Raw genomic sequence first — 24346 nt, forward strand, 5'->3', positions numbered from 1 at the left:
CCCCCCCCCCCCCCCTCTCCCTCCCTCCATCTATCCCAATCTCTGCGTCCCTCCTGGTGTGTGCCCATTGACTGCACGAGCCGGTGGCCACTGATTCGGCTTTTCTCCCGTTTGGTTTGCTCGCTTCGCAATCGTCTCGAATTCGGCAACCCCATATATCAACGCCCCTGCTCAAACTCTCGGACGTCCTCAAATCTCTGACCGTGCTGTGAAACATCATTCCTTCGCATGGGCTGATCCGCCAGCTTCAAGTCCATGTCAGGCGAATCGCATCGTCATCTGTATCACTCCTCTCGCAAAGCCTCCAAGTCATCTGCGCCCGTGGCAAAGGACATCGAAAATAATCTTGAAAAGCTCGGCTTGCTAGGCGGAACTGGATCGCACAAGTCAAAGCGAAAGGCGGTGGAGTTTCAGGCTGCTGCCGCAGACAAACGTCGGTCGCTTCCTTTCTTTGCGTATGGAGCGACATATCATCTGTGTAGTCTTTGCGCATTCGCTGATTGTGCCCTAATTAGACCGCCTAGCTCCTTCTAGAACCTCATCTCACGCTTCTCGAAGCGCCCGCAGTTCTCAGTACAGCGAAGGGAGCGATCCGAGGAAGGAAGCTCCCCGCGCTCGAAGTGGCATGGCGGGTGTGCTGGACCTCGACCGCTCCCGGACGAGAAAGGACAGGACCTTCATCGGTAGCGAATGCGCAGTATGTGAAGAGCATCTGGAGTATACTCTGAAGGGAGAGCGGATCCTGCAGCTATCTTGTGGCCATGTCGCCCACGAGGCGTGCTTCTACGAATACCTCCGCGAGGTTGAGTCGCAATACTGCCCAACGTGTAGTTCGCCATTGGGTCTGGACAGCAGCAGAGGTGGCAATGTCTTGGACATAGGTGAATCATATGTGACTTTTCGAAACAACCCCATATCTTACTGACCTTCTTTGTCAGAGAAAATCACGAAGCTGACGCGACAGCCTCCCATGCCTGAAATCAGCGAATATGCGCCGAGGGGACAAGTGAGTCAATCGCCTGGGCCATGGGATACTCGACAATCTATCGAGCAGAGAGGCCCGTATGAACAGTCGACTATGTCGCGCGAGAATTCTGTTCGATCTCCCGTGCCGAGGGAAGCTCTCATCGGAGTGCCACCGCCCCGAACGAGCTCACGCCTTGGCAACGAAAGAGATGCCCAACATTCGCGAAACCACAGCGGCACCACGGGAATGGTGTCTCTGACCGAGTACGCAGATGCCCAGCCGCAGCCCAGACGACATGATTATGACGTCCAGTCCATGGAGACCTCGCTCGGCAGTCCGCAGGCGAATGCCGCAAAGAGCTCCATCCCCACGCCCAGCGTGACCGTCAAGAGCGAATTTCCCACAATTACGAGGTCGCGGCAGCAACAAGCCCTTACGTGTCTGGTGACGGTAGAAGTTCCCGCGGGTCAGTACAGACCCAGAATCTCCGACATGCGTCCGCTTCCGGCCAGGGCGCCGGTCGCAGCGAACGATTTCGGACCTATTAGGCCAATACCTGTTAAGCCCCCTTCGCGGTATTCCGACCAACGCATGGATGAGTTGACGGCCGAATTGCAAGCCAAAGTGGAAAACTGGCATGGTCTTGATTTCTCTCGGTTTGGCAAGCTCAAGCTTCACAGTCAAATTCGCGTTGGCAAAGACAGGAGGTCGTGGCAAGATTTGGACTGTTATCTTTTTGACGAGATGCTCATCTGCGTGAAAGAGAGGAAGCCGATACCAACCCCAATCTACGACAACGCTTCGGATTCGAGGAAAACCAAGTGCACCTTGAAAGGCTCGATCCTGATCAAAAAGCATCTGCGCGAAGTGGAAACATATCCAGGCAAGTTCTCCTCGTTCGTGCTGCTTCCGAGACCAAGGACGAACGCTAACGAGTGCAGACGAGAATCTCTTGACCCTCAGCCTATCCGTGGCGGAACTCCCCTCTTTTCATCTGCAGTTCTCGAATCCTGTTGACATGGAGCAGTGGAAGCAAGCCCTGCTGGACATTAATAACCCCCGTGGGTCCGGCAGGATTGGCGACTATGAGCAAGAAACCTCGGCGACGGACGAAGAAGATGAGCGTGGCGTCAAGGGCTATCGTTACTCCTCCCAAGCGTCTGCGTACGGGGCGGCCAAGTCGTACACCACAGCCCCAACAGAGTACTCGCGATCAGCGCCAGACACGCGACTGTTGCAGAACATGCACGTTCCTCTGGACATCGTGTTGGTTATTCCAGTGTCGTCTTCCATGCAAGGACTGAAGATATCCCTTTTGCGGGACGCGCTTAAGTTTCTCGTCACAAGCCTGGGCGATCGAGACCGCATGGGTTTGGTAACGTTCGGCTCGAGCGGTGGTGGTGTGCCGGTGGTGAGCATGACCTCGAAATCTTGGGATGGATGGTCGCGCGTGTTGGAGTCCATTCGTCCGGTTGGACAGAAGAGTCTGCGGGCGGACGTGGTGGAAGGCGCAAACGTCGCCATGGATCTGCTGATGCAGAGAAAATCGGCGAATCCGATATCAAGCATCCTGCTCATCAGCGACTCGTCGACGTCCGACGCGGAGAGCGTTGACTTTGTCGTGCAGCGAGCAGAGGCTGCCAAGTAAGTGACCGTCGCCCTCGTTCCCTTGCTCGTCCTAACTCTTCCCGTGTCAGGGTCACAATCCACTCCTTCGGCCTTGGCCTCACTCACAAACCAGACACCATGATCGAGCTTTCTACGCGTACAAAGGCTTCATACACCTACGTCAAGGACTGGATGATGCTCCGAGAATGTGTAGCCGGGTGCCTGGGTTCTTTGCAGACGACTTCTCACCAAAACGCTAAGCTCAAACTCCGTCTACCAGAAGGCTCGCCCGCCAAATTCGTGAAGATTAGCGGTGCTTTGCACATCACGAAGAGGGCCAGCGGACGCGACGCCGAGGCTGCACTCGGCGATCTGAGATTTGGTGATAAACGAGGTGAGACTCGACCGTTCGCGTGCAGTGAAAACGTGCTAATGACTTTTTGGCACCGCAGACATTCTGGTGCAGCTTGCGATCCAGGCTGACAACGCCTCGAGCGAGCAATTGCCTCAAGATCCGTGGGAGACCATTCTTTCTGGTCTCGAAGCACTGGGCGGGCCGCTCGATCAAGAGGAGCATCGCAATCTGAGTGTCGAAGAGGTTCCTTTGATACAAGCTGATCTGACTTTTGGCGATCTCCAGAGAGATGGCGCACAGGCACAGCTGCCTCGGCCCTCTCTGTTAGCCATCACCATGCTTCCTTCTTCTCCACGGGCCAAATCCATGATTCGCCCGTTGACACCTCCTATCCCACCACATCCTTCAATTGTACAGCGGCGAATGGAGCTTCTAACATCCGACATGCTTACTCGCGCATTGACTCTCGTGTCCCGAGGCCAACACGAACGCGCGCATCATCTGCTGAGTGAGACTAGGAGTATTCTCAAGGGACTAGGCAAGGGAGGGCTGCCACCACTTCCACCTCCTGGCAGCAGCACACCTTCGGTTCCGCCCGCCTCGAGATCGCCAGGACTTGCATCTGCGAACGGAGAGAAACCTTCCGATAAAGCTGCAGACAAAGGTCCCGACAAGAATTCAGCGGCGCCAACATCGCCGGATGTACCAGATCGAAAGGCCAACGGGTCTCCTCCACAGTCAAACGAAAGGCGAGATCTTCTCAGGGCATCCTCAAGTGTGGATGCACGGACGGTTGCTGCCCTTGATGCCGAGCTTGAATCCAGCCTTGAATGGATCAATCATCCAGCCGTGTTTTCACGCGATTCAAGAAAGGCGGTCTTGCAAGCAATTGGCGTCATCAGCTCACAACGCGGCTACACATTCCGCACACCCGCGGAGAGCCTATGGGCAGAGCGCATTTCGGGAATCAAAGCGCTTGCCGAAAAGAGCAAGGAATGGCGCGAAGTTGGCGACGATGGTGCTTTGGCCGAAGAATCATAATATACATACATACACATATACCACCAGTTGTTTATTTGCAGCGTTTTTGTACAGATGCGTAACACCTTGTGTCTTTATTCGTCCATTAGTCCAGGAAGCTGTCGCGCTGCAAGCGTATGTATGTAATCCATGCTTTGCTGATGTCGATCTCTGAACCTGCCGGCGGTTGCTCGATTCCACTCTCTCAGCTGTTTTATGATAGAAACATTCTATGCTCCTGGGGCTAACACACACGCTACAAGGCGTCATCCATTTCGAGATATCAAACCAATTTGAAAAGTTCGCGACCCCTTCACGTGAATTTTGGCAGCCGGCATGAATCTTGATTGAGCGAAGAGATCGCCCGCGTGAGTGCCCTAAATGACTCTTGCATGCTCTCGGGTTACGCGCCTGTAGGTGAGGCATGTTTCCTTTTCTATGCGAACAGAAACACTGCTACAGACTTGTTTCACGGCGTTTCGACGCCAAAGCAATGGTTCGGGCATTTGCGGTTCACACGTGTCGAGCACCTAGTAACAGATCAATCCCTCGACGACCTTGGAAACGAAGCTTTTTCACAACGTCGGCTCGGGTGTCAAGCCGCTTTCGTAGTCTGTTCCACCCGCGCGGATTGACTGCCGATCTGATGAGCGTGCTTGCAGGTCGCAAGCCCATCGCCAAGGCATGTCACATATACACCCACCGCTCTCATGCGCACGCCAAAAAGGGTTTCAGAACGGCCTTCTGCGCTTTTACCACGTTAAAAGGGCGGCAAGCACCGGGGCGGGCCCGCCAAAGTGAAAAGAAAGAAAGAAAAAAAAAATGAAAGAAAAAAATTTTTTTCTTTTGAAAGAGAAGAGAATGACGATCTCCAAGTGACAGCCACCCTTGCCTAGGCCTGCATTCGCGTCCGCCCCTTGTCTCCCTCGTACATTCTCCGCATCCAAGTTTTCATGCACGCAGCAAGGATCGTGCATGGCAGCTCGTCGTGGCACAGGCGTACACCACCATGCTGGCAAGACGGCCCGGAAGTCCACGGTGGGTATGCCTGCGGACCCAGAGTGAGCGCTGTGCATGGCGCCATGACATGATTTGGCAGAATCGCCGCGGGTAAGTAAGGAACTGTTCCAAGAGACCATTGGGGAATGCCTGCGACGATCCCAGCCGTTGGTTTCTTTCCAATTTTTTTTTTTCCTTCTTTTTTCATTCTCTTCTCCTCTGCGTTTCGGTCGCTCGCTGGGACCTTCGTCTGCGGCTCTCTGCTTGTACTTGACGCGGACCACGGAAGATGAAGATCTGCGGGTGCTGTCTGTGATCCTGCTCTTGGGGACCTTTCCCCCCCGAGTGTAAGACGGAGTGAGCATGAACGACTTCTTTCAGAGGCCTTGGTCGAGGAGCGAGACGCCTTGCCAGAAACTACCCGTGCTACGGCACTGCTTCAAGGTTCCGATGAAAGTACCTGGCATGTTCATTACGTCTGGATCATATCGAAGAGCGCTGCGTAGATTGATGTGCATCATTAACTTCCGTACAATCATCTTCGACCTTGTAGAACCTCTTTTCTTTTTCTCTCTTTTTGCAGTCTGCATTTGCATGTTGCTACTGTCATCAGCTTTTCCGGGTGGACCTTTGTTGTCACGTTCATCCATGGAATGCCAGTTGATTCGTCAGGTGACGTTCGATCATGTCAGAAACGGCATCTGTTGTCACGTCACACGTGTAGCGGGTAAACAAGGAGTAAAACTTGGGACCCAATTCAATCGACAGTAAACGAGGTTGATCAGAAGAAGCTCCATGCGCTCCCCAGGACAAGTTACCAAGCCGCCGTAGGGAATCAAAAACTCTCGGGTATCTCCCATTCTCCCTGCCCTAAATCCCCCAGGAAGCTCAAGCAAAACCTCACATGCGGCGCGTAATATTTGCGTAGGGCACTGCTACCTCGCTTCCAACGAATCTAATCCCCATTGTGACAAGCATTTGTCATTAAGATTTATCATATTACTCAAGAAAATTTAAAAGTGTACGAGGTTCAAACGAGTGTACTACAATCTCACTCCTTCCACGATCTCAAAAAGAAGCTTGCCCACCTCGCAGCGTTGCATCCTTGGCCAACGAGACAGCCTTGAATCCGGACAAGAAAAAAAATTTCACCCGTATTGCCGAATATGTCCGGCCCTTGAGGATGTTCAATGTTTCTCGTCCTGGAATACTTCCTGGTCTTTTCGTTGCGACACGTCGTTTTCCAACTTGATAGCCACATGAGTAGTCATGTTGTGGCTAACGTCCTTCGAAAGAAGTGCTGCGTCGCGTTAACAAGTCCCCTCTGCACGCTATGGTCTCTATAAACTAACCTGCAACGAATGCGGCCGCTCCAAACGACGCCGCGCAGTAATATACGTGGTGGAAGCCCGTGGCCCAGGTGGACTTAAGGGCTTGCCTAGCTGCACTGAGTATCTGAGGCGTCACCCCCGGAAGAGCCTCAGCGATCTGGAAGTTTTCGTTTATCAAATTCAGAACCAGAGGTTGTATAATTTCGAGAGGAGCGCCAACTTCCAGGAGCTGCAGCGCGATGTTTTGGCTCTGAGCGACGAAGTTGTTTTGGAGAAGGGCAGAATAGATAGTGATTGCAACACTGCCACCGATCGCACGAACAGATCCAAGAAGAAGTGTGCCTGAGCCTATGTCCTTGTCTTCAACGGCAAGCTGAACGCACACGATGAGTGCAATGAGAGTCCAACCTGTCAAATGTCAGTTGCTAGCCAATTGAATCCTCATGACCGAGGAAGTTCCACGTCATCATGATATGATTGATCTTACCTGTTCCCAGCATCGCTATTGATGCAATTCCAAGAGCATAAGGAATGCCATGGGGCCCATCAGGCGAGACAAGAGTTAATGCCCTAGTATCGTGAGCTGAAATGTATCTTATGGCAATAACTGAACCGTATTTTCGATGTCCAACATGTTGTGTTCTTGAGTACGATTTATGAAAATGTGTCTTGAATCGGCGCTGTATAAAAAAATTCGCAGCTTACTGTGTTCTTGTTAGTAATCCCACTTCAAACAAACGTTAGAGGAGTTCCGTACCCAGTTGCCTGTCATCATTACGGCGGTGCCGTAGCACAAGCAAAGATTGGCTTTGAGTAACTTGTGCTGACCGATCAACATTCCAGCAAAGAATCCACCTACTGCGCCGCAGGCTCCGCCTGGAATGCACAAAATTCCGACCTTGATGGGACTTGCTTCCCAAATTCCACGTGCCAGTTGAGCCCAGAACTGTATAAAGGTTAAGAAAAAAAATCAAAAAGCTTTGGTTCGACTATTGGATGAGACGTACCGCCGCGGCTGCATATAGGCCCATACCAGCGACGAAGTCGACTACTAGGTAGAGCGAGAACGTTCTCGTCTTGCCTTTGAATAGATCATGATCCAAGAATGGGAAAGATGCAAATTTGGCTTCCCACACGATGAATATAGCAATGAGCACTACGCCGACCACAAATGGTGCAATAAAGCCTGCATGACCCCATGGAAATGTTGTACCGCCGAGGCCAATAGCGACGAGGAACAGGATCAGACCAGAGTTGAGCAGAAACACTCCGGTCCAGTCCAGCTGCCGCAGTGCTTCGATTTTTGTTCTCGTACCAATTCTCAACCCGACTCGTGGCTATTGCTTGTAAGTCGATGAGAGCGAGATTACAAAAGCAGCATGACCTACGGGAAAGTAGAAGAGATAGGCAAGCGCAATCGAAACAGCATTGAGCACAATGCCGATGATGACTGAAGTGTGATCCGTATTAGCCTTTCCTTTGCTACAAAACCGCGTAGAATCTGGCCCCGACAACATGACTTACAATTAATTCGGAACCCGTACTTCCCGTGCTAAACTGCTGTCAATGTACATTTTCACGAAGTGTGGCAACCATACATACATAAGTAACCATAGCACCACCTGCCCTCAGTTAGTTAATCTAATTTAGATTCAACAATAAGGGGTTGAGGGATACCTGTAAGAGCCTAGACAGACAAAGTCAGCCTGATCTCATCGACGTTCGAGTTGATAACTTACTCCGAAAACAGACCAAGGAAGCAATAGGACATCAAGACAACCTTGTACTATACCCCTTTTGTTATTTGGAACGAGTTCTGCAACGGCAGCAAGCCTAGTAGCACGTAAATATATGAAATAGTTAAGTATTGACGAGTACTAACGCCAACTGTTGCGAGCCACTGTGTCATCGTGAGTTACGGCAGAACTAGAAAAACTTCTCCTTGCTCACCTGCCCAAGCCTCCAACTGCCGACGCTGCGATCATGGTGTTGATATTCTTCGCGCAAAGTGCAATGATCGCGCTGAGCAAAGACAAACAGCCACCACAGATCATGAACCATCTTCGTCCGAATATATCACTCAAACCCCCTGCAACGGGCAGAGAGATTGTTGATGTGATCGTATTTGCCGTCAGCATCCAATTGTAATATGTCGTAGGACCTGGAGCTCATAGTCAGACTCGTCAACTGTGTTTGATACCCTATTGTTGCCCACCAAGAGCCTCATCAATGCTTTTCACAATCGCTGCAGTACATGCGCCCTGCTGGAACGCAGTCATGTAAGACAAAGCGAGGGCAATTATGGCTAGCCATTGGGTTGTAGTGATCTTGTGCTTGACAGCCGGTGCTTCATCTGAAGAGGCGTCGTTGCTGTTGACATGTTCGACTTTCTCAATTCCCTCCTTCTTCACGTCGAGTTGCGCGTCTGCAGGCGAAATTTCGGCCATGTTTGTTCGATAAACAAAGATATCTGCTTGCACGAGGCTGAAGCAAGGCCGAGTTTTTCTACCTATAAAAAGCCACGATGGTCATCGGAATCCAAGAAATATCCCCGCGTGCGGGCACAAAGCCCGAGGATCACCTCCTCATATCCCCCCGCGAGCGATCATGCGGGCGTCGAGTGGAAACGAGCTGGAAGCTGCAGTACTCAAGAGATGTTGTGTCTTTGACCAATCAAGCCTAGCACTCAGCCTCGCTAAGATGATCGGAGCAAGCATTCCCCGCATTTATTGTTAACTCCTCTAAATATTAGGCTTAGATGCTCGAGGTTTCTAAGCGGTAGGAATATTGACTGGTCTAGATTCACAGTTCTGGAATGTCGCTCGCGTCTATAACCATATACGGTCCAGATGACAGTTTCATAATACACGTTAGTACGCAAGAAGCGAATATTCGAGGCTTTATCGTTATTGGCAGCGCCCACGTATGCTTCCATTCCTTCTTTGGACGATTGAAGTGAATCGTGACACGTGGTACACAGTGAGTAGCCCCAACCAGTCTTATCACGGCCATGATGATTCGTGGCATAGACCAAAATGGGTTGAGTAGCGAAAAAATTTTACAAAGTCAAGCTAATGGAAACATACAAAACATGAAGTAATCTAACAACGTGGTCTGATACAGTCGACTGGAAAAGGTATACAGTTGTTGGTTGTCTATGGTGTAGCCGCGGGTGAGGGCAAGCTTAGCCACGGAACTTCGTCAGGGGAGTACTTGTACGCCCGAAATAACGCATTACTTGGATAATCAAATCCAATGTCTTCTAGCTCCTTTGCGTCCAAACCATTGTAGCTGGCCAGATGGGGGTTAATATACTCCCAGACGATTCGTCCATCTCGAGTGACCTCAAACATTCGACCAAAGGCAGCTTCGCAAACGAAAGTGTTCCCATTCTTGAGTCTTTGTGCCGAGCCCATGAAGGGCGTAAAGAACGCCATGGGAAAGACGCGGTCCGTATATTGCCATACTATTTGTTTGGTCTGTCGATCAACCTCGATAACACGAGAATAAACCGCGCTCGTGCCATGTCGAAGCGCCCCGTTATCAAAAATAAGGATATTTCCGTTTTCAAGTTCGTTTGCACAATGCTGCTGGGCGACAACCGTAGAGTCCAGGTGCCACATTATTTCGCCTGTTTTTCGGTTGATTATGATGACCGCAGAGACTGAGCGCAATGAGGCCAGAATGTTTCCATCGCGTAGAATCGATACGCTGTTGATCAGTGGATAATGCTCCCTTGCGTAAATAGGCTGTAAGGGGAACTTGGTTCGATCTAGGCCCTCAGCGACTCGCCACTTCCACAGCAGCTCTCCTGTCTTGGGGTCGACAAGTTTGATGACATCTGCATAGATTTTGCCGTCGTACGCTTCTGATCCAGGAATCCCCCCAACGACAGAAGAAGCTTCTTCCTCGGTCATCGGCTCTAAGGTGGTATATAAGAGAGTACCGTCATCCAGGTGATTCTGGTCATGATGGGCCAGGGGATCCCGGTATTCGCTCACAACTTTGCCATCGGGAGCAACCTCCATCATTACACCGCCGCGGTACTTTTTAAGTCAACGCAGTTCCTTTCTTATTTCACATGATCGGGTGGCACCAACCTTTTGCCACATTGGGTAGAGATGTGGCCCATCGGGATGGACACCATTGTAGGCTAGGTTGCCATTTCGCAACAGACGGGCATGTCTGCCAGGGCGAAACGGCAGACTCCATTTGTGCACCTCATTTCCGTCATTGTCTACAAGTCTAACAATACCGGTGCTGGTCAAGTGAGTAAAGAGAGCGTATCCAGGTGATACTGCCGAATGATCGACGCCCCGGAGACCGACACCTCGTCGAACAAGCGGATTCTGCTCCATGATCGCTAGTGTGATATTTAACCGGAAACTATGCTTTTGAGAATGAGACGATGCGATATCCCTCTGATATACGCCATTGCGCGGTCTCTTGTCTTTTATAGTCCTATCTGTCCTTTGAATGTGGATTGCTTGAAGTTCTTGGTTTGAGACGGGTTCGGCACGATCCACCGGCTTACCGATGGCATGCCAACGGCTGATCCGGTGGGCATGATAAGTGGAAAGCGTTATCTTTATAGAGCACTAGTATTCCACACAGCGCTTGAGATGAACATATATAGACTTAAACCTGTCAAAATGCCATGGAAGGATCAGCTAGCAAATTGGTGCCTCGATAACACCTGAAAACGCCCAACTATCGCTTTATGTCAGCATGGCCGATGTAGAGAAGTCTGCAATGCCGGTAATTGGGCAAAAGTACGTCTCATCGGACGTTGAAGCAGCTTCAATGAAAGAGGAAGCTATTTCCAAAACCTTTCGGATTACATCATGGGCCAAAGGTCTTTTCACGACGGTCGAGACGAAGGGCATTCAACGCGTCACTGACGAAGAACGCTTGCATAACACAACGAATGTATGGCAAGCGTGCACGTTCTGGTACAAAATAGTTGTTGATTTCTTGGAATTGCTTCACTAATTGCATCTCCAGGGCGAGTGCTAATATGGCAATCGCAACGGCCAATACGGGCTCTTTGGGCGGCGTAATGGGACTTTCATTTTGTACGTTGACTTCTTTTGGATTCGACGATATGCTGATGTGTAGCATCGCAGGGGATTCCTTCGCGATCATAGTTGTCGTCAACCTATTCGCTTGCATGCTGCCGGCGTGGACGGCAGGCTTTGGACTTTCCGGCTTGAGGATGACTACATTTAGCCGATATTCGTTCGGATACTGGGGAAACCTTCTTGTCGTGGTATTCTCCATGGTCTCAACGACTGGATGGAACGTTATAAACTCCATATCAGGCGCGTCTGTTCTCAACGCGTTGTCTAATGGCAAGTGCCCAACTTGGGCTGGCGTGATCATTATCTGCACCATTGTCTGGATAATATGCTCGCTCGGCATTATGTGGATACATAAGCTGGATTCAATACTTTGGTTTTTCCCATTCCTCTGCTGGTGTGTCGCTGCTGGCACTGGAGCCAAGCACTTTTCTGGAGACGCTGTCAAATCACCGACAGGACCAAATGGAGCTGCCGCCGCCTTGTCGTTCCTGGCAGTCATCTTCTCCTTCGCAGTTTCTTGGATCAATTGTGCGAGCGACTTCAATGTGAGACCTTCAATCTTGTAGTATAAACGTTGCAAAGCGAAGCTGAGAAAATATAGGTCAGAATGCCACTCTACACACCTCGATGGAAACTATTCGTGTCCACCTACATTGGTATAGCCGTGCCAACTATCTTGGTTCAGACATTTGGAGCAGCTGTTTACAGCGGTGTGCAAGCGAATCCTGAGTGGAAGCATTCTTTCGTTCAACACGGATTTGGCGGACCACTTAAACTAGCCATTCAACCGGCTGGAGGCTTCGGCAAGCTCTGCCTCGTCTTCGCAGCTCTCTCCTCGATACCAAACAACATCCCGAACAATTACGCCTTTGCTCATCATGCACAGAACGGGGGTCCATGGGCAATCAAGGTGCCAAGGATTGCGTTTGTAACCATCGGATTCGTCGCAGCCATCGTAACTGGAACCTTTGCGGCAAAGTACTTCACAGACACTCTGCAAACGTTTCTCTCCATCATTGGATACTGGACTATTATACATTTGGTTGTTGTTTCCGAGGAACATTTAATTTACCGCAAGGGTCGGTATAGCTCATACAATTGGGATGCCTGGAATAGGGCTGATTTATTGCCATTTGGATGGGCTGCTATTGGCGCGTTCATATTCGGCTTCGTTGGCGCTGTGCTTGGAATGAAGACGGCTTGGTTTGTCGGTCCCGTTGCAGAGCTCATCGGTGCGCACGGCGCGAACATTGGTCATGAGTTAACCTTCCTTTTCTCAGGAATATCTTTCCCTATCTTCAGATGGTTGGAGAAGATGTATACTGGCAAATAAATTAACCTTCAAACAGAAAAGGGCATCTCTGATCAAGGCATCGATTAATGATTAAGTTAGAGGTCCAGTTGTAAAAGGCTCCCAGTCAGCGTTCCATTCCCAATTCCCGCCAGGTGACACTTCGGTATCAAGAAGATCAGGTAGAAAGGCAGGCACGAAGTTCTCCACCATCCAGCCATCCTCAGGCAGGTCCATGGTTGGATTTTGTAGTGGTTGTGCATCTGGCCGAAGTTTCTTGTGAAAAGCTGCAACTATAAGCCCCAAGGTGTATCCAGAGTGACAAGACAGCCCGATGGATTTGAGCCAGTCAATAAACTTGATTATAAGACTGTCGAGTTCTGCTATTTCATGAGTCGTGGCCAACTGAGCTTCATAGAAATTTAATAGTCGGCACAGAGTCACAGCCGCAAATGTCTTGATGTGATATATATGATCGCTCAGATGCGCTGTACGCTCATCTGCATTGTCCATGGCCAGTTTGATGATCGCAACTGAAAGTCTCACCATCTCATTTAATAAGGAGTCCCGAACTCTGGCGGATCGAGATTTGAGAGCACGTTCGTACGCAAGGAGCTGAGCAAAGTGGTGACCCATTTCCAGAAATTGAGACCGAGGTTGTTCTAATGTGTCGTTAGTGCAATCTGTTCGAGGTTCATAGGACTTAGAATACCAAGAACGAAACTCCACTGTTTCTTCCATTCGTGCAAGCTTGCCTGCACCTTCGGGAGATCGAGGGTAGATCCCGTGCATTGTTCGTAGATTATCCAGTATAGGTTGACTTCCGCAACCATGCGCTGCTCAAAATTCGTGGCGTGGTCGGACTTCAGTATCTCTTTGCATTTCTCAACTTGATGTCTACCCACAATTGAGCGGCGTCTAGTACCACAGCAATAGCTAACAAAGTAAGGACATCGTTGTGCACTGTGATAATGAGGACTCACTGGAGATGTACCAATATCAGATGATTGAATACTCGCAGCCGATCTAGTAAATGCCGACTTTGGCTGACTTTCGAGCTGTCCGCAACGATCGACTGAAACAGCTTTGTTGAGAAGCAGTGCTGCAGGGCGAAGCCAGAAACCAACCAGCTGTCGATGCTTAACGGATTTTGACCAACGGTTGTAGACCACATGCAAAGTATGATCACAGATTGAAAAAATTCAAAGCTTTGAGGAGTTTTCAGCAGCGCGGAAGAGAGCAGTGACTTGGAAATGTCGAAAAGTCGTGGTGCAAGAGCTTCAGCTGCTGCGACTGAAAAATGCCGAATTGATATCAAACAGCAAGCACATAGGAGCAGGGGAGACTTGCGAATCGTTTGCAGTAGAGTCTCGGGCTGTGATGTAGGGTCAAAAGCAACCCATCGGCCGTAGTGCTCTTGAAAACTAGGACTACGTAAGCATTCTTACTCAGAACTCTAGATTGAAGCAATTGAAATCTCATGAAGCTTACAAACCTGTATAGTATACAAGCAGTTAGAAATTGCGAAACTTACATTGAAATTAACTTGATAGCGTCGTGCTCCGCCAGAACGCCCGCACTGATGATGTCTTCCGCGTCCACCGAAAGTTGACCATCGGCTATCCGTCCATTAGATCCAGTTGCAGCTCCAGTTTCGGCGGCCAGATCACGAAGAATGAAGACCGGTGCGACGGCGTCTGCATCTAAAGATGCACCACGATCCCTACTAGCGGAACTTTGATCATTGTCGTGAGTTGGCGCCCTTGATGGCGTCGGCGACCGAGTCTGGACAGTGCTCGGTCCATCGCCCAACCTCTTGAGAAGCAAATTGACCGTTGTTTCCAGCCGATCTAATCTTCACATGGCATAAGTGATCAAACAAAGATCAACGAGTCTCCAGATCGCTTACCTTGCATCTGTGGCAGACACAGATCCGAGTGCAGGGGTTGCTAGACTTGGACTTTGCACTTCAGCTTCAGTTGTGAAGCTGCAACTTTGACGCAAGGTGTTGCATCGCAGACAGGATGCTCCAGGACGTTCACCGGCGTAACAGCGTGTCTTTTGCTTGCGGCACGCTACGCATGCGCGACCAGCACGCCCTCTATCAGGAGGCATGGGGCTCCGACGGCGAAGCTATGCCTGCGGAAGGTGACTAAAATGAACGTTTGGCCGATCTATCTGTCCTGGGCAAAGTGCGTGTCTTTGAAACGACTATCGTGGATGTCAGGTTTTGCCTCGTGATAAAGTAGAAATGAAATTTCAAATGTCCACCATAGCCATGCAGATGAGCCTTGTGGCTATCTTTTTGGTTGCCATACTATATTGCGATTGCGTTAGCTTTACTTGGAGGAAGACCGCGGCATCCCGGCAGCCTCCGAGATAAGAAGATGACTATCTCAAGATCCGTATGCATTGTATAATTTGCCCCTCTACGCGCTGCAGAAAGCAAGGGGACGAGCTAGGACACACTGGGATCCGTTGATCAGAGTCGAATCCGTGGAATACATCGTCTCTTGCGTGGTTTTCAATCGTGAGCTAACCAACACAATCGCAAGAGAATAAGAACAGAAGCAGACGGTTTAGTACTGATCATCTTCATTATTTGACCTCTACTCGCTCATCGCCACATGGTTGCAGATCATTCAAACAGGCTACATGAATACAACGAACAATGCAGGCCATGTATCACTCCTTCTTTTCGCTGTATCGCCTGTATAGATCATAAGCCTGCTTGCCGCCCGCCGCAGCCACCGTTGCAGCGGCCATAAGCGTTCCAGCGAGCTGCATCGCATTCCAGCTAACATATTCCTGTCCTCTACCCTTCTCATCTTTTATCGATAACGAAGAAGCCTGAGTTGTGGTCGCTGGTTTCTTGTCTGCATTCACCAACGCCGTCTCCGTTACTGCCGGCGCGGGTAAGGCTGCGCGAGTAGACGAGTGCTCAGAAGGCTCTGATTGTTGCTCTTGCTGTACCTCAGGCTGGAAATAGAAGACTGTAGTCTTCTTGGACGAAAGCCATGGCATGAATTTCACGTTTCGTTCTTTCACTTGTTCTATCTTTACGACGTTGGGGTTGCGGGTCAGGATGCGCCCAATTGTGTCGTCCTTTTGGCGGGGTTTAGGTTTAGCACCAGACTCTGGCAAACAGTGAGAAAGCGGGCTCTGACTCACCGGCACATCGTTCTTGAGTTTGGAGAAGATTCCCATCGCTACGACATGTATATTTGAGCCTCAAAGAGGGTGCGGTTCAGATACATGAGCAAGAGATTGTTACACAAAGCTGAGTGATCCGAAAAGAAGAAGTTGAAGTGGTGGGTATCAGGCTAGCTACACCAAGAAACCCAAGTACGGTTGAAAATAAAAACGCTAAGTGGATATAGAACCAGGCTGGAGCGGTATAGTCCTTATCCCAGAGAAATCTACACGATGGCGATGTGTTTCAGATTGTGAAGTGAGTAACTGTGTGTCAGCCCTGTCTTGTTGCCTGGTTCTACCCGTTTACTTGAGCTAAGATTTTACCAGCGCATTCTTGCATAAGTTAGCCAATGACAAAGGCCCCTTAGACTCCGTGCTCGCGACAAAGAGATAGGTAAAATAGCAATCGAAATAAACGCTGAATACCAACAAACATAGACAGAAAGAGTCATTATTACGAATGTGTCGTAGACGGCGGGGAATGAATTTCAAGGACTTCTCAAGGAGTGCTGCCTCATTCGAATAAATCGTTTGATTGCAAGTTGCCTTCTGATTTTGTTTGTTGGTAGTGGAATAAGAGCTCAGATCAAACATCTAGCGTAATCTTTATTCTAGGAACGAGCGTTTAGCTCAGAAAAGGGGAGAATATTAAAGAGTTTGTTTGCTCTACTCCAACTTGAGGCTGTTGAACAAGCACAAACGGGCTTCATCTCTACCCGCAAGAGTTTGAAACGTGCGGGACGGAAGAGGTGCTGAAGAGTCGATCTTGAAATCATGATCAGAACACCCTTTGGACATAAATGGAATTTTCTTCAAGTTCAAATCCGTACTACGATGGCAAGATATACAGGACTGCGGAGTACACGGGGAGCAGCAGGGCGGGGCCGGCCTGAGGCATCCCCGCATCTGCGACGCAGCGAACCACCCATTGACCAGGGTCTAACGGCTGGTCGTCACATAGCAACGAAGGGTAAACATTGGGCGACGCCATCTCCGCAGAGGCAACCAAAACCCTCAAATGCCCTTACAACGTTGATGCGCAGTGTTTGCAGCACAAATCCTTACTCGATTGCGGCACTGTCAATATGGAGCCTGCAATATCTTCTCCTGTAAAGGAGCATCGTCGCAACAGATCCGCTGTGCTAAAGTCTATGGTGTCGAAGGCCAGCAAGCGAGACGATAAGGGTTCTACAACACACCTACCCGCACAGCTTGGTACGAACATGCCATTCTTACCCCCAGATCATCCTCATGCCCAGCAGAAGGTGCTGGGCGAGATTGAATCGAATCACAACACCGCTCAGCCACGGCGACCTGCGTCGGGCGAGGATAGATCATTCAAAGGCCTACACAAACGCACGAAGAGTGCCGTCTCACTCAGATCTTTGGGGAAGTCAAAGGACGAGAAAACGAAAGAGGGAACGGACACGCCAAAGTCTACGACTCGGAGAAAAGAAAAAGGTGGCGAGCAGTCGCCCGGAAAGAAGTCCTCCACCGGCTTAACATCCATGTTCAAAGGCAGATCCTCGAGGGAGACTGAACAAGAAACCTGTCACAGCGACAAGGAGAACTCGACACCTCCGAAGAAGCAAATTCAGCCTGCGATTCACACACCCATCTACGCCGCCTACGCTACAACGCAACATCAAGAAGCCACTAGCACGACAACGGTCCCCCTCAACGATAGAGAGAAAAAAAGAGCAATTATCGAAGAGATTGCTCTGTACGACCCCAATCCGCAGAGGATGGTAGAATCACACCAGCGTAACTTCTACGGCTATGACGCAAAGGTGGCCAACCCTATTCGTCCCAAGTCAGAGGTCATCTCTGATCACGCGTTGGGCCGCTTCTTAGCAGAACCTGCCGCGCGGAAGCCTAGCAATGGGCGACGTCCCATGTCCTACATCGATGGAGGGGAATCCAGGAAGCAGCAGCAGGATATGGTCAAGAGATCTGCTTCGAGGAGCCATGAGATTGCTGATCAAAAGAGCGGAACACAAGAACACGAAGCCTCAAGTGGATCGAGAGTGCGGGAAGCTGTTGCTCGCATTAACAGACGGACGGTGAAGACCCGTGATGAGCAACCCGTCGACCCGGAACAGTTTGCTGCGAGTTTCGATGCTATGCTGGTATGGGAGTTGACTCAATCGGCCCTTAACCACCTCGAATACTAACAGTATTATCCCAGGAAGCGCGAAATATTCCGGACCTTGTGCGTCAACAAATGCGCGAACTAGATCAACACGTCAAACAAGCGTTGCTACGGTCTTACGAGCAGGACCTTGAAGCTTCAAGAGGGCACTCGTCAAGCTCAGAAAGATCATTCCACTCAGACACGGCAGGTGTATGCCAACAGGTAACCCCGATCGAGGAAACTGCTTCCAATACGTCGTCCTTGTCGAAGAAGGACGAAGATGCAAAGTCCGAATCGAAGAAGTCCAGACCGCGTAGTCGAACGTTTACATTCAAGAAGAACGACAAGACTAACTCTGCAACGTCGCCAACCAAGAAACAGAGAACAGACTCATCTCTTGATATGAAACACACATCGCAACCGAACTTGGCCTCACCTACATTGCTATCCACATCGCCGGCAGCGCCATCCGGCTCGTACTTTGCGAACTTTGTGAAGAAGAATGTAGCTGAGGACTACGTTAAGTACTTGCAGAAGCACCCTGATCCGCAGGATGCTGAAGTGGGCAAGCTGCACAAACTAAGGCAGCTGCTTCGCAACGAGACTGTGGCGTGGGTAAACAAGTTCATCGAGCTAGGTGGCATGTCCAGCCTGGTCGATCTCATCCATCGGCTTATGGAGATTGAATGGAGGTAAGAGATTCGTGTCGCCTGTTTGGTAGACTCTGCTCTAACTGATACCAGGGAGGAGAGAGATGATCAGCTCTTAAATGAAGCGCTTTTGTGCTTAAAGGCACTCTGCACAACTGACCTTGCACTGCAAAAGCTGTGTGAGATTGAGAGCACGCTTTTCCCTGCCTTGCTCGCTATGCTGTTCGACAAGGAACATCGTGGCCCAAGTGAATTTACTACGCGTCAGATCGTATTCAATATTCTCCTGGCTCATCTCGAGGCTGCCGTTCGGACGCCAGATATTCTTCCTTCCCGTGCTAGGACGATACTGTCGTACCTTGCGGACCAAACCCATCCCGACAAGCGCAATCCTCTGCCTTTCGACCTAGAAGTTGGGCCAAGGCGACCATACAAGATCTGGAACCGTGAAGTCTCCAATGTAACTAAGGAGGTGTTTTGGGTCTGGCTGCACCCACTGAACCTGATACCATACCCGCATGTCGACGTTCAGGTGGAATCGACGGGCTGCTTGACACCTGACCAACATCCAACGGTCCGCAAGTGCCCACCGCCACGCGAACTGTCCTCTGAGTCATACACTCGCGAGTTCTTCCCGCGTCCGCGTCCACCCGTCCCTGCAGCGCCCTATATTGGCGGCGTTGAATGGGATGCGACAAACTATCTCGCCACTCATATCGACCTCCTCAATGGCCTCATCGCGTCTTTGCCTACGCGTGAAGAACGCAATACTCTTCGTGAGGAACTTCGTGCCTCAGGATTTGAGCGCACGATGGGTGAGAAACTAAGACAGTGTAAGGAGAAGTACTACGGCGCGGTACACGATGTCTTGCGAACATGGGTGGCGGCGGCTGTGTGCGACGGCTGGGACGTTAAGGAGGTGAGACAGGGACCGCCTAAAGAAGAGACGAGCCCACGAAAGACAAGTCCAAGAAAGAGTCCTGCCAAAAAGATGGAGCGACCGCCACAGCTCGAGGCGCCGCCAAAGTTGAACTTGGACATTGATCTGACAAGGGGAGGCGAAAAGGCCGCTGATGGTAAGGACGCTGTTGATGCGTGGCTCTGATGCCTCGGCCTCCCAGCCGAGTGGCTTTCTCTTGCGTCTACTGAGCTGACAAAGTATCTCGCTTCCCACCAGATTTCTGGAGAGCATTGGGGTGGTGAAGCTGCCACCATCATCTTTGAACTTACGGACCGTCGGCGGCATCGGTTGGAGTTTTTTCGGTTGTAGATTCATTTCTTCCCTTCTCCATTTCTTCCTTGTTTGATCATTAGCTTCCCTTTGAGAATATTTCTTCGAGCTTCGTCACGGGACTTTATAAATTGCATAGTAACACGACTTGACGAGAGTAATGACAAAGGATTATTGGCTAGCATTTTTGCGTTCCTGGTGATCATTGCCCCAACTTCAGCGACGATGTTCTACGCTGAGGATTCCCTTGCAGTCTGAGTGATAAAGGCCGAAAGCTTGCCCTCTTCCAAGCGAGAAACAGTGGAGTGATTCTTGTCTGTGCGCTATGATCCTCTGGTCTTGAAGCTAGTGCGGCGAGAAACCAGCCAGTGACACTCGTGCAATATCCGCATCAGAATCAGAGTGTTGTCTGGCGTGTCCAAGGCATCTCCTGATCTGTACACTGAATGAGCTAAGGCTTAGCTCGCTCGGTATGTGCCAGAAGAGCTGGGATCAGCTACTGCTCACGGACGTGGCTCAGTGGAGCCGATGATTTCATAGATTCATCACTGATGTTTGCACGATCGGCATCACTTCTCGTGACAGCTCCATAGTGAGCCAGCATCGATGAGAACCGTCGTCCAAGCAAGCAACATGGCGAAGGCTCCCGTCATGCATTACACCAGAATACGTGTCTAGATGACAACTTCGCACCCGCACAGATCATGTGGGAGCAAATAGCTGGCGGGGACCACGCTGGTGGAGACGAAGGAGCAACCCAGTGAACTGGGCGCTCTTTCCCCGCAAAGTTTGGCAAGGCTGAGCAAGCGCTACCCCGCAACAGCCAGTCACCAGCAGCCTTGGCCGCGACTGCCGTGTCGTTACAGGTCCACTCTAGGCGCTCTCTCCAGTGGACCCTCTGGTATCCCTGATATCATTGTCACACGCCCGAAAGGTCCCATAGCTGCAATGTGATGAATAAGGCGAGGGCCCTGCCCCTCATTCATAAAAAGCTTAACTGCCCATTATTTTGTCCGCTCACGTTCATCTACTCTTTACCAAAAACGTTAAACCAGAGCAACACGAGTGTGAAGCATCTCCTGAACTAACTAATCGTCGTCTTGACGGCACGGGCTACTGAGCAAACCATCATGTCATCTCCAAATAGCGGCGAGAGACGTCGGGTGAGCAGATTTCCAGTGCCCTCCGCACACCACAACCTGCTGTCCCTGTGCCCTTATCTGTTGGCTGGCAGCTCGACGGCAGCATGATACGGCAGCCAGAGAACTGTTTAAACTGCTACTGACGTGACCAATCTGCAGTCCTCCGGCACATTCGCCAACCTTATGAACCTCAAGCGCAATCCAAACGATGAAGCTTCCATGGCTCGCCGCTTGAGCCAGACAGAAGCTTATCAGAAACCAGGGTTCCTTGGAAGCATGTGGAATAGTTGGACAAAGGGCCATCCTCCACCATCATCCCCACCAAAGGATGCTGCAAAGCCGGCTGATCCGGCGAAGCAGAGCATCCATCGTACGGGGGCTGGCACACTCGGATGAAGATGTGGGAGCATCATGAAGACATTGTATGTTTTACTTGCTGATTACTGTTCAGGATGGTCAAAATTTGTACTTTGAATATGACTGTCATTTGTTCTCCTACGTGTGTTAGCGATATGATAGAAGAAAGTAATGATTTACTACCGCAAATCTGCATTCGACGTTGCCAATGCCATCAGAGATGTCCTGCCTTGAGACAGGAGCGTGGTGTCAGTTGATGATGAATACCAAACGAGCTTGCTATTGCACGCAAGATAACGAGATTTGACGGAAATAGTATGTTGGGCCCGGAGACTTAAAGACATTTTACCATAGTCAGGATCGTCAAGATAATAGTCTACAGTGTGTTTGCTACCTTATATTTCACGCGTTAGGTGCGTACCTTGACATCTTCCGTATCTTCGCACCGTATTGAAAGAACAGGAGCGGTACGGGAATCAACGCAACTGTCAGAAAACCCAGCAAGTTAGTTGCCCAACGGACCCCTAGATTTCGGAACCTTTTTGTACTGTCAATTTTTTTCTTAGAAAAAAAAAATAAACTGAAGAAGAAAAAGAAAGTATTTATACATTCAATGTGTGGGACCGATTGGACTTACATTTTAACGGCAAACATGGGGAAGCAAGCTCCCATTACACTGCGGAAGAACGTATTTGCGGCAAGGGCGCTATTCGTGTTCACGCCGTAGACGTCGATGATATAATTCATCCCTAAATCAAAATCAGAACGGCGACTGTGCAGGCCTGGCTATCATATAGACGAGCCTTGCAAGAAGATCAATAGGACGCCCATGCCAATCGGCGCCCCGGCGACGACCTGAGGTACCCATGGGAGATTGGGACCAGACGTCCATGCGAACCTAGCCAGGAAGAAGCAATTCATTAGCATTATTTTCTCTTCTTTCACCTTCTTCTTACTTTTCTAAGCACAAAGATACAATTTTTTTTTTTCGGATGCTCTGCTGCTTACCAGAACATGCCAGCAGGGAACACGAAGGCGCCGATCATCATGGGAGGAAGCCGTGCTTCCGGTATGACGCGACCCTCTTTCTCAAGAGCTCGCTTGAAACTTGTCTTGCAAGTATAGGCGATGATGAAGGCACCAAAAACGACGCCGACGATAAGGGCGAGAAAAGGCAACGCGCCGACGCCTTCGTTCCAGCCTCGCTGCTCTTGGAAAGCAATCGGATATGCCTCGAACAACAGGTACACGATGCCATAGATCTGTGTGACACATCTCAGCTTTTTTTTGCCCTTTGCAAGAGGAAAACATTACACGCCCCCAACTCCATTCTCTAACTGTTCTTTTGGCTTACCACGGACATGTAAATCGTGACCAGGATCAGGATTGGCTCCATGACGATCATCTTGAATGGGCGGAGCAAGTACTTCTCGGCGATCACTTTCAAGTCCACGGGCTCCTCTTCAGACTTGGCGTGGAGCGCCCAGTTCTTTGTCTGGTAGCGGAGCTTCCTTGCTCGCCGCTGGAGCAGGACCGGCGCGTACGTCTCGGGGATTGTGAAGAAGCCGAGGAAGCCGAACATGCTGGCCATGATCATGATCAGCCAGGCCGTCCACCGCCCTGTTGTTTCGTCCATACCGCACGTTAGCGATGAGCAGAACCTGCCATGTGTTGAAAAGGGTTTACTTACACCCAAGCGGGCTGTCCGTGACGAAGCCGCCGAGGATGGGTCCCAGCACGGGGCCGACGAAGGTGGCGCCCGAGAACACGGCCGCTGCGATGCCGCGATTGACTGGATCCCACATGTCGGCCAGCGCGCCGCCCACCACGGCCAGCGGCGCGCTGCTGAACACGCCACCGAAGAAGCGGCACACGAGGACGGTCTCCAGGTTCCGGGCGACGGCCAAGGGCACGTTCAAGACGGCGAAGACAGCGAAGCCTGTGAACAGCGGCCTGGTCCTTCCGTACAGCTCCGAAATGGGTCCGAAGATCAGAGGCCCGAACGCGAAGCCGAGCACGAACAGCGACGTGGCGAGCGTCGTCACCTCCGTTGAGACGCCGAACTCCTCGGCCGTCGCCGACGTCGCCGTGCTGAAAATACTGGACGCGAAGGTGATGCAGAGCGTCATCGAAGCCATGGACACCGTGACCATCCACTTCTTCCACTGCTTCATGTTCTGCGGGTTTTCCGGGTCGTCGTCGCCGTCCCAACCCACCAAAGAGGCATCTCCATGCTCTTCTTCTTTTGCGTTTTCTTCTCTCACCCCGTGCTTGAGCCCGTCTGCTTGTTGCTTTTCCGGATCTGGCCATGTCCAACCATCATCCCGACTGACAGTGGACGTCTTCGATCGCGCAGCCTTCCCCTCTACAGTCAACCGTCCTGGCCCGTCCTCGTTCCGCACATCTGCATCGTCTCGCGATAACCGGCGGGCTCCTTCCAAAAGAAACGTCGGTGATGAATGCATTCTTTCTCCCCCCCTCCCCCTTTTTTTTTTGGAACTCCAGGAGCGCTAAGTATACAGCGCACCCTCTCAACCACTCAACATGCCAGCGACCTCTTTCTTACACGATACCCAGCCCTTCGTAAGATTTCTGTTTTCCGAAGAAGAGGGGAAAACTTAAGGAAAAAAGTAGGAAGCAGACTTCACGGACGAGCATGACTTCGAACCAAAGAACCGGGAGAGGGGGGCTCCCCAAAGAAAGAATAAATAAAGCAGCAAAACGGTCCTGAGCCGCCCCAAAGGAAATGTATTTCCACAACAGCTTCGCCCAAAACTTCGCCGCTTTTTCTCGCCCATACAAACCACACCGATGGACGCTTCCCCTTCCCGAAACCTTTTGCAGCGGGGGTCGGATTTTGGGCTTTTGTTTTTCCCCTTCCAATTCCTTTTCTTATTCTTCCCCCCTTCCTCCCGCCCTTCTTTCGCGACCCTGCTTCATCCAAGGCCTTTTTTTTTTTTTTTTTTTTTTTTTTTTTTTTTTTTT

General features: G+C 50.6%; 9 protein-coding genes across 13 annotated transcripts; 4 read left to right on the forward strand and 5 right to left on the reverse strand.

Moving 5' to 3' along the window:
- Nucleotides 1-11: 11 nt before the first annotated feature.
- Nucleotides 12-4250, forward strand: PV09_06574. Of its 2 annotated transcripts, none has more exons than XM_016360238.1 (6): nucleotides 12-455; nucleotides 516-881; nucleotides 939-1850; nucleotides 1909-2611; nucleotides 2665-2969; nucleotides 3028-4250. In XM_016360238.1, exons 2-6 carry the CDS (start codon nucleotides 626-628, stop codon nucleotides 3969-3971), a joined length of 3120 nt encoding a protein of 1039 aa, XP_016211950.1. In that variant the 5' UTR covers nucleotides 12-455; nucleotides 516-625; the 3' UTR covers nucleotides 3972-4250. The 2 variants fall into 2 exon arrangements, with proteins under 2 accessions (XP_016211950.1, XP_016211949.1); XM_016360237.1 differs by having other exon boundaries at nucleotides 12-433.
- Nucleotides 4251-6296: 2046 nt separating this feature from the next.
- Nucleotides 6297-8727, reverse strand: PV09_06575 (uncharacterized protein; the record flags this gene model as incomplete). Its single annotated transcript, XM_016360239.1, has 8 exons — nucleotides 6297-6688; nucleotides 6768-6960; nucleotides 7038-7226; nucleotides 7288-7617; nucleotides 7669-7781; nucleotides 8016-8113; nucleotides 8231-8441; nucleotides 8496-8727. 8 exons carry the CDS (start codon nucleotides 8725-8727, stop codon nucleotides 6297-6299), a joined length of 1758 nt encoding a protein of 585 aa, XP_016211951.1.
- Nucleotides 8728-9435: 708 nt separating this feature from the next.
- On the reverse strand, nucleotides 9436-10729 carry PV09_06576 (uncharacterized protein; the record flags this gene model as incomplete). Its single annotated transcript, XM_016360240.1, has 2 exons — nucleotides 10381-10729; nucleotides 9436-10326 (listed from the first exon to the last, which is right to left on the reverse strand). Exons 1-2 carry the CDS (start codon nucleotides 10636-10638, stop codon nucleotides 9436-9438), a joined length of 1149 nt encoding a protein of 382 aa, XP_016211952.1. The 5' UTR covers nucleotides 10639-10729.
- A 279-nt stretch (nucleotides 10730-11008) lies between these two features.
- On the forward strand, nucleotides 11009-12694 carry PV09_06577 (uncharacterized protein; the record flags this gene model as incomplete). Its single annotated transcript, XM_016360241.1, has 4 exons — nucleotides 11009-11232; nucleotides 11285-11355; nucleotides 11407-11906; nucleotides 11963-12694. 4 exons carry the CDS (start codon nucleotides 11009-11011, stop codon nucleotides 12692-12694), a joined length of 1527 nt encoding a protein of 508 aa, XP_016211953.1.
- On the reverse strand, nucleotides 11610-14767 carry PV09_06578 (the record flags this gene model as incomplete). Of its 2 annotated transcripts, XM_016360242.1 has the most annotated exons (6): nucleotides 11610-11948; nucleotides 12014-13314; nucleotides 13365-13588; nucleotides 13636-14076; nucleotides 14187-14507; nucleotides 14562-14767. In XM_016360242.1, the coding sequence occupies 5 exons, from the start codon at nucleotides 14765-14767 to the stop codon at nucleotides 12746-12748; spliced, it is 1761 nt and encodes a 586-aa protein (XP_016211954.1). In that variant the 3' UTR covers nucleotides 11610-11948; nucleotides 12014-12745. The 2 variants fall into 2 exon arrangements, with proteins under 2 accessions (XP_016211954.1, XP_016211955.1); XM_016360243.1 differs by having other exon boundaries at nucleotides 12014-13588.
- A 558-nt stretch (nucleotides 14768-15325) lies between these two features.
- PV09_06579 (uncharacterized protein) lies at nucleotides 15326-16092 on the reverse strand. Its single transcript, XM_016360244.1, has 2 exons — nucleotides 15824-16092; nucleotides 15326-15757 (listed from the first exon to the last, which is right to left on the reverse strand). Exons 1-2 carry the CDS (start codon nucleotides 15857-15859, stop codon nucleotides 15338-15340), a joined length of 456 nt encoding a protein of 151 aa, XP_016211956.1. The 5' UTR covers nucleotides 15860-16092; the 3' UTR covers nucleotides 15326-15337.
- A 761-nt stretch (nucleotides 16093-16853) lies between these two features.
- Nucleotides 16854-20046, forward strand: PV09_06580 (uncharacterized protein). Its single transcript, XM_016360245.1, has 3 exons — nucleotides 16854-17976; nucleotides 18036-18673; nucleotides 18725-20046. The coding sequence occupies exons 1-3, from the start codon at nucleotides 16933-16935 to the stop codon at nucleotides 19734-19736; spliced, it is 2694 nt and encodes an 897-aa protein (XP_016211957.1). The 5' UTR covers nucleotides 16854-16932; the 3' UTR covers nucleotides 19737-20046.
- An 820-nt stretch (nucleotides 20047-20866) lies between these two features.
- Nucleotides 20867-21775, forward strand: PV09_06581 (uncharacterized protein). Its single transcript, XM_016360246.1, has 2 exons — nucleotides 20867-21025; nucleotides 21164-21775. The coding sequence occupies exons 1-2, from the start codon at nucleotides 20993-20995 to the stop codon at nucleotides 21398-21400; spliced, it is 270 nt and encodes an 89-aa protein (XP_016211958.1). The 5' UTR covers nucleotides 20867-20992; the 3' UTR covers nucleotides 21401-21775.
- Nucleotides 21544-23984, reverse strand: PV09_06582 (the record flags this gene model as incomplete). Of its 3 annotated transcripts, XM_016360247.1 has the most annotated exons (7): nucleotides 21544-21694; nucleotides 21756-21899; nucleotides 21999-22110; nucleotides 22165-22259; nucleotides 22370-22623; nucleotides 22716-22981; nucleotides 23052-23984. In XM_016360247.1, 6 exons carry the CDS (start codon nucleotides 23824-23826, stop codon nucleotides 21764-21766), a joined length of 1638 nt encoding a protein of 545 aa, XP_016211959.1. In that variant the 3' UTR covers nucleotides 21544-21694; nucleotides 21756-21763. The 3 variants fall into 3 exon arrangements, with proteins under 3 accessions (XP_016211959.1, XP_016211960.1, XP_016211961.1); XM_016360248.1 differs by having other exon boundaries at nucleotides 21544-21899; nucleotides 23052-23826; XM_016360249.1 differs by having other exon boundaries at nucleotides 21544-21899; nucleotides 21999-22259; nucleotides 22318-22623; nucleotides 23052-23826.
- Nucleotides 23985-24346: the final 362 nt, after the last annotated feature.

This window comes from Verruconis gallopava (genome assembly GCF_000836295.1).
Source record: "Verruconis gallopava strain CBS 43764 unplaced genomic scaffold supercont1.23, whole genome shotgun sequence".
Lineage (NCBI taxonomy): Eukaryota > Fungi > Ascomycota > Dothideomycetes > Venturiales > Sympoventuriaceae > Verruconis > Verruconis gallopava.